Source organism: Gymnodraco acuticeps, unplaced genomic scaffold (assembly GCF_902827175.1).
Source record: "Gymnodraco acuticeps unplaced genomic scaffold, fGymAcu1.1, whole genome shotgun sequence".
Taxonomy (NCBI): domain Eukaryota; kingdom Metazoa; phylum Chordata; class Actinopteri; order Perciformes; family Bathydraconidae; genus Gymnodraco; species Gymnodraco acuticeps.
The window spans coordinates 154,013-162,565 of record NW_022992079.1 but is presented as its reverse complement, the minus strand read 5'-3'; the positions used below and the strand labels follow the sequence as shown (position 1 = coordinate 162,565).

General features: G+C 42.2%; 1 protein-coding gene across 6 annotated transcripts in view; it reads right to left on the bottom strand.

Moving 5' to 3' along the window:
- Nucleotides 1-1,196: 1,196 nt before the first annotated feature.
- Nucleotides 1,197-8,553, bottom strand: part of LOC117537192 (plasma membrane calcium-transporting ATPase 1-like) — a 141,998-nt gene continuing 134,641 nt past the window's right edge. For 2 of the 6 annotated variants that reach the window (XM_034202341.1, XM_034202344.1), the window contains one exon: nucleotides 1,197-6,711. In XM_034202341.1, the coding sequence (XP_034058232.1) occupies nucleotides 6,463-6,711 (249 nt within the window). In that variant the 3' untranslated portion in view covers nucleotides 1,197-6,462. The remainder of the gene's footprint in view (nucleotides 6,712-8,553) is intronic. The other 4 variants (XM_034202343.1, XM_034202345.1, XM_034202346.1 and 1 more) reach the window with 3 other exon arrangements.

Sequence of the window (8,553 nt, the reverse complement as noted above, 5' to 3'; positions counted from 1 at the left end):
CCGAGAGTTGACCGGTCATAAAACTGAGAATGAGTGCAGCAGCACATTCTTTAAAGGAGATAACGAGTCAGGGTCGGTTATAAACGTCAACAGGCGAAAAGGTTAAATATCTTAGGAGTAAGACAGAATTATTCCCTCACATTAGGAACTCCTAGATCCTTGAGTCCTGTCTGTCAGATTTGCCAAACTAGTCTCCTCACATTCATTTCATCGTGATCACCAACATTCAGTCCTACATAGATGCAAAACTTTAAATGCTGTCAACATGATCGCCATGATTGACAACGTCATGTTTAGCCTAGCTTAGCGCAATGACTGGATGCAGAGGGAAACGGCTAGCCTCTTCAAAAGAGATATTCATGTCTGATTTAAGGTTCGAGTTTTTCATTGTTCCGGTGTGAAAATTCAAACCCAAATATATTTTCTTGTGGTTTGGATCAATACTTCCCATTTGGTTATTAACAAAGTCAAAAAAGCTGCTGATTACTTATTCTGCAAATCGACTAAGCGATACAAATGTTATAATAGAACATGTTACAATATTGTCAAACATTCTTTGAATTTAACTTTTATGTGAGGATTTCTCCTTTTCTTACCAAATAGGATAGAGAACTGAATATCTTTGGGTTTTGGACACATTTTATAAAAACAAAGATAGTGATAAATAAATAAAAAAGGGATAATAAGTAGATATATCAATACTGAGAACAATGCTGGGCTGCAGCCATACGTACATTCCTCAGTGCGCTCTCCTCAGGGACACACATCTGTTGTGACATGTCTTATCAGAAGACATATTGAGACACAGTATACTGTTTCATCTGAGATTAATAAAACCAGCTGATATCAGTCGGGCACTAACACAGACATTTTACAGGTGACAACAAACTCCATAATCCTCATAACCTGCAGCAGCAGAGAATCAGGAGGACGATGGATCCATGGAGATGATTGGATGTGAGATGATGATGACGATGATGAAGCCATCCTGAATGTCTCAGGTTAACTGTCATCATCTCCCTCCTCCTCTCACTGCACACAAGAGTGGGAGATGAGTGTGTGTAAACGTATGTGTGTGTGTTTGTATGTTGGGACAGGAGGATGGACATGGGACATTTTGTTTCTGGATAAATGAAACGATGGAAACAAAAGAAAATGAGAATTTTTTCATCTTTCATCTTTCATCAATCCATCCATCAGAAGTCACACAGTTTTAATTTCCTCAGTGTGTTTCACCTCACAGTGCAACAGTGTGTGTGTGTGCATGTAATGTTGCATGTGTTTGGGGCGTGTATTTGAGATTCATTTGGTAAAAACAAGTCAACGTTTTGGGATGTTTCATTCCATACTAAAACATGCAGAACACAGAACATTGAACACATATACTGAACAGTTAGTTTTATCCAAATGCAGTTTCTCTTTTTTTTCATCTCTTTTCACACAGAGTGGCTTTAGGCTACACAGAACACGACAGAACCAATCGCACCAGGTTGGACATATTGCTTTAAACCACCAAATGTTGTATATATGTCATGCATGCCACATAGATGATATTATGTTTATACAAAAATAACACCAACGCATATTACTGTGTATCATAGTAATTACAGAAAACAAATATTTTTCAGTCTTTTTTGCAATGAAGTTCAACTGAGAAACCATATACATCTATGTATTTATATCTAATATACACACGTATATACTAGATATAGACACATAAAGATAATATGTAAATATATAGATATATATGTTGAGTGGTTATGACTTTTCCAACTGTGGTATTCCAGTTAGTTTGATTCGTTTTTATATATTTTGTTAACGTTGAAGTGGAGTTTCTCCAAAATATTCCTTAAGATCTGACCACAGGAAGCTGTTCTGAGAAAAGGCAGTGCTCTGAAGAGGAAGCAGTCAAAATGCAACAATGACTGGATAAGAAGCGAGTTCCTGTTCCATTCAGAAGACCTGTTGGTAAACTGAGATCTTCTCCACTGTACGGTGCACCTGCCGTGAGATGTGAGGGCAACCAGTCCAACAGAACCACAGCCAGAGCAGAGGGACAGTCTTATCCAGGCGGCATGGGGGGGGGGGGGGGGGGGGAGTCAAACTAATTTGTGCAGAAGACAAAAGGAAAGGAGAAAAACAGCTTTGGCATCCTTAAAGCTTCGCTGGATGACGATTGGCTGATTGCCCTCTTTCCCACTTCCTGTGACCGACACAGACAGCAGGTTCATTCACTTTTTATATGACAATATTTACATTGCACTGACTGCAGGAGCAAAGGTAATCTTTCCGATTCAGCAGTTGAACAGAAACAAAGAGGGGGAACAAAATCATCATTTGGAAAGGTGCGTCTCGCTTCTAGCCAACGGACACACGGCAGGAAGAGGACGAGCTCTTTAACAGTCCTGCGCTCTTCCCCGGAAATGTTTCTGAAGTTGGTAGTTCGTAGAAAATGGCAATGACATCTACAGTTACAGCTGTGTCCCTCACAGGCTCCGCCTCCCTCAAAGTCCATATTTCACAACCAAATCAGAAATGCGCCGTCTTCTTGTTGTCAGAAAGAGCCCCCTGACCCCTCAGTATCATGTATTTAAAAAGCAACAGTTAACAATTGATCATGATCAAATCAGAGATAAAACAATATAAAGTGAAAAAAAACTGTTCTCGTTGTTGAAAGTGCAAAAGCACTGAAATGTCAACAGACATCCCATACTTTTCTCAAAGGTATTACTGCAGCTAGTCATAGATATTTATCGTAATCAGCGTAATAAAGTTACGACATATAAATGAACAGAGTGTCTGTTTGATGGGCCACTTTGTGGAGGTCCTTATGGGTACCATCAGTTTTTAGCATGGGTCCTGACCCAAGAGCCGAGTCGAGCTGGGTCCAAAGTATATTCAGTCTAATTGGGAGACGTTGCAATGCCCTACGACTCATCATGTTATAGAGGAAATCCAATCTTCCTGCTTCTAACTGTCCTTGAGTCAACTTTGAATCAGAGTCCATAGACCCACAAAGGGAGGCTGCCTATTCACTGCATGGTACGGTTCTACTCAACTCGACTCAATTTGTACTTTTTGGTTTTCCATTAGCAAAAGTAATGGATATCACTCAAGAAATTGCAACCCAGAAAATAGGCTGTAAGATTGACAAAGTGCAGACGTTTCCTCCGCTTGTTTGCTGATTTCATGATTTAAAGAAGAGGTGATGATTTCACGGCAGTTTTGATGCGGGGTTAAGTGTTCAGCTAATAATTGATATTGGGTCATATCTGCAGAGGTAAATGGAGAAAAGGAGCTGGCACCTAAAGTGAGTTGAGCCAAACCATGCAGTGGAAATATGGCAAAAGATCGTCTTAGTCTCAAGATGCTTTTTGATATTGGCCTATTTTTCTTTAATTACAAGCTGATGATGAATGCATGTTGGTTTTGGGTTTTTTCCCTCTTGGGTCCGCTTTGATGAATTCTAAGCTGTGGGGCTCAAAGCACTCATTGATTTGTCTTATGACTGGTCTTTGGTCCTCAGGTCACTTTCTCAAGTTTTGGTCCGTCAGAGAGGTCGAGGGTCGGAGCTCAGTTTGGACGAGGCAGGCCATAATAGGCCACACCCCCTTTAAAGGAGGCGGAGCCTGAAGTGGGACACAGCTGTGATCCTCCTTAAAGCTCTGACAACAGTCAGTTGGAAAACAGCATCAGTCCACTCATTCAAAGAAATCAATCGCAGTAGCTTCAAAATACAGAAACCCATTTAATGTTTGATACAGTTAGCTGTATTCACGTTGCATTGGCTGAACTCTAATGGAGCTGAATAACTGCGTAATCACATAGCGTGTAGTGTTTCACAACATTTTAGATAAAGTGAATATACTCATGTAAAAGGGGGCTGATGAGACTAGATTTTTGAGTTTCCAATTGAGCGGCCAACAGGAAGTAAACAAGTCACTGCAGGTTTCTGAGCCCTAACATCAGGTGACCAAGACGACACACGTGGCATAAATATTTAGAGAGCTGTAAAAAGACAGAGTCCACGTTAGATTCCTCTCATTCATGTACCGTACTGTCACCAAACTCTTCAGCCTATACATATATATTCATATATCTCCAAAATATTAAAAAGTACTTAATATAAAAATACAGAAGAATTGTAAAAAATGAGCAAAACATTGAATTTTATATGAAAACCATGCAAGAAAGATTCCCCATTTAGTTAAATAGTAACTCTAAGATTCGGGAAAGCAAGGGAATGAAAGGGAAGTGGTCGGATGAGAGAAGCGCAGGCGAACTGCCACCCACTTGCTTTTCATGTAAACATTGTAGAGGTCCTTTAAAACTTGGTACGGCAGTGACGACTGAAGATTTTCTCCTTGCTTTTTGGTCGTGTTTGGAGTAAAGGGCCAGGAGGGGGAGGGGAAGTCCAAAGGAAACCTCGATAACAATGAGATAAAAAAAACAATACAGACAACCTATAAAATATGGCTCTGAGTGACATAGAAAAAGCTCATCAGAGGGGGGAGGAAGAACCTAGTCATGAAAAAAAGTTGGAAATATGGCAGTAGTAGCACATAGGTTGAAGGCTGCTAGTCAGACTAAGAGGGGATTACACCATCGCTGCTTCTGATTGGAAGATGATTCCTTCTTCTTTTCAGACAGTAATCTGCGGACAACGGCAGGCAGGAAGTACTAAGCGGCAGTGTGGACACAAAGTCGATTTAACTCATAAAGACTGATTGGTGACATCGTCAGTCTCCCATAATCCTCAGCGTGGCCACCACACTGACGCCTGTCAATTAAAACAGAGCACGGCAGACAGAGATGATCAATCATCTGCTCTGCTGACGCTGTGTGATGTCACTGACAACCCATTTAGTTTCTGTCCGTAAAGTCTGACAAACGAGGGGACGAAAAACAAGAACTGGTACTAAGATGTGTCTTAAACACAGAGAGACGGTCCAGACGCTGTTCAGAGATCCATCAACTTCCTGTCTGTTAGATTTCAACTTCCTGTATTTTGACCCAAAACAGACTCAATCAATACTTTTCACATTATCCTCTGGGGGCAAATTAATAAAGAAAGGATATTGACAGTTGATGAGCATTTTTTATGGACAATTGAGTATTTGCCCCTAAAAACTGATCTATTAGTAGATCGGTGTTTACACCCTTATCCATGATTATGAGTTCCTGTTGAGGTGGTTGAGGTTTACAGGAATCCTCCCTGTAGGCGTATACTGGACAACTGGGGAGGAAGCCCCCTGTCAGACCCAGAAAACACTCTGCAGGGATTATGCATCCAATCTGGTCTGGGAACCCCTCAGGATCCACCAGGAAAAGAGATACCTCAAGGAATGAGTCTTGAAGGACTTTTATTTTGAAGAGACAAAGGCATGATTACTTGTCATCCACTTGTCTTTTTGTTCCTTTATTGACTGCCCTGCTCCAGTATTGAAGAGCCTCTCTTTGTATATGGTCTTGACAGGAAATCCAGTCCTAAAGACAGGAAGTCGAAGGAGTCGTGATCAGACGCTGCTGCAGACTTAACACACATAATGGTCGTCTTAACACAATCCCAAATATTCATTCCTAAAGTTATCATGCGACTCAACACGGATGAAACATAACATGCATCCTACTAGAGCGGGAAACATGAACCACACTCCTGTTTCCTATGGACACTGTGGACGTACTGGGCGGGGGGGCAGAGAGAGCCAGGACCCCGACTGCATGAGACGAGGACGAGTCCTCCCTGGACGCCGCCATGTTGGATATATTTGGGGAGTAAACATTCTGTCCTTCCACATGCAACACAGCTGATCAAAGAAAAGCCAACACATACAGACACGATAAAGGGAAGAACATTGTTTTAACAGTTGAACCTTGAAGACCGTAGTGTCACACTCACAAGACATTCTCAGGCGTTTTTGTATCAACCATCGATTAACATTCGCTTTAAAAACAAAAATTAAAAAAGATTACATTTTTGCATTTGCCAAAAAACAATTCTGATCACCAAACCCGGCTGTTAGCTGTGTAGAGGGGGGGGGGGGGGGAGCGTATGTACATGAGAATCACTCGTTCAAGAGTTCTGTGCCGAGAGCGTTACGCAGGGATGGGGCGAGGACAGAACATGCTGCGAGACCCCCGGAGATCCAACCACACGTGGTTTAAAAGCTTTGTCAAGAAAGGATCATCGAGTAAAAAATATACATGAATGGACTTCCAGGGTGGAGACTCCACCTTCTACTGATACATGTGTGAGGGGGGGGGGGACGACACACACTTACAGGCAGAACGACGCCACAGTCAGTATGGAAAACACAACGTGGCAGGAATGACTGAGGGGGGGGGGGGCGATGTGAAGCGTGTGTGAGCAGGATGAGATGTGACTCCCCTCCTCAGCGACAGTTCGGTTGGTGGGATGACGAATGATAAGAGGAGGGGGGGTGGGGTGGTGGGAGGAGGGGCTCAGATGGATGACTCGCAGCTGTGGGGGAAGGCGCTGGGCGGCTCTCCTCCCCCCCCCGCCCCAGAAGAGGAGGCGCTGGGGAGGGGGTCGATCTCATCTCCGGTCTCCTCGATGGTGGGGATGCGAGCCTCCTCCTCCGACTGCGGGACGAACTCAGGATGGGCCATGAAGCTGTGGATGGAGCTACGGGACTCTGGGCTCTCCAGCCCCACGTGCAGGGAGCTGCGGAACGCATTCACCACCTTAATCTGGAACAAAGAGAAGACGTCAGAGGGCTGAAGATGTATGAAATTGTGATGCAATGACAGGCAGCGGGGGCTGATGGGAAACATGGTGGTTGAATGGCTGAATCTGGCAGGGAGGTGCAAAAAAACACAATTTCAACACGTGAGAACTGGATGGGAACAACAACTCTAAAACACATCAACACAAATGCTAAAAAACAAGGTCAACACGATAATGGAGTGCAGGAAGGAGACCAAAAATCCACCAAATCAGATGCAACACACGCATGCGCACACATAGGGTTTGAACCGCTGACTTTTAGATTCTGCCGTATCTGTTAAATAATATGGTTTCAGACTCCACCAGTTCTGTCTGACTCACAGCTGTCTGGCACTGTTTCATCCAGAGGTGTGAGATTGAGTTCTCTCACGCTGAACTGGAAAACGCTTTTATTTAACGAGCTGGCTCTGTGCACGGAGCATTGTCATGTTAAAACAGGATTCTGAAGACCTGAATAAAGGATGTCCACATGCTTTAGAGCACAGACTCCAAACTTAGTGCTTTAAAACTTTCCTATTTGTATCTACAAAAACCTTAACCCCCCACCCGCCATATTTGATATGATTTCATTTATAAAATAGTGATCAAACCTGACCAAAGTGAGGAGAGCCAAATAGTTTTATAAACAGACGTTTTTGTACATTTCATAGTAAATGTGATGTGATTTTAGGGTATACGTGTGCAATTCACTCAGACGATCTCAAATCAGATAAACGTTGTGATATTAGGTGCTAAGGGGGGGGGGGGGGGGGGGGGGGGGGGCTTTATTGGGGTCTTAGGCCTATTGGATTTTAAATAGTGTAACACTCAGCAGCCTATATAACTCAGGGTGTCAAATTACGAAAACTAATTAAGTGTTATTTTTTTAATACAAAGTTGTTGAAACAGGTATTACTAGCATTTTTTTGTGTTTTCTAAACATGTTGTAATTGTTAGCTAGTCATAGGCCAAACTAACATGTTAACAAATGTCAAATATATATATATTTTTAAATAACATCTGTCATTTAGGTACAGTAGTTCCTTTTGCAGCTAAATTAACAATATATACATATATACCACTCTTCTATGGTATAAGTCGTTTTAAGTAGTGGGCTTTATAGGTGCATTATTTTACTGCAAACCAAGCAAGGCTAGCTTTTCCCCTCACTTTCTTTATGCTAAGCTAACCATCTCCAGACAGATGTGAAATTAATAAACATCTTCTTAAATCACTTGTAGAAAGTGCTTTTCCTCATGATATCTTGTTCAGTGTGATATTTCAGTGCAACATCACTAACATATTTGCATTCAATCACATTTGAATGCATAAATAAATATAGATAGAAAATTAAATTACAGTTGATATGCAAGAATAGTGTTACTCTTGTGTCCTCTGGGGGTCTGAGGCCACTTTCCCAACCATCAATTCAGCCTTTAACACTTTCAAACAATACCCTGCCCCAGTAATCAACACACAATGCAACAACACATGCACTGTCTAGTATCTGTAATCACATTCAGAGGCAGAATCATTTTGTCCTCTAGCTGCTCTCTCCTCTCTGCCTTAAGTCGTTTCCTCTGTCATGAATCCACAGAGGCTGCAGCTGATCACACTGATTTATACACACCAGCACACACTCTTCATCATAATTAATAACCCTGCAGTTCAAAGCTCTCTATTACTGAACCGCATGAGAGCTACAGGCCGAGCACTGCAGCTCAGAGAACACATGCAACCATCACACACATACAAAACACACGTTAAAAAGCTCTCAGCTGTTAAACCATGAGAGACTTGCTGAGCCTGACAGATTGAACCCTGCT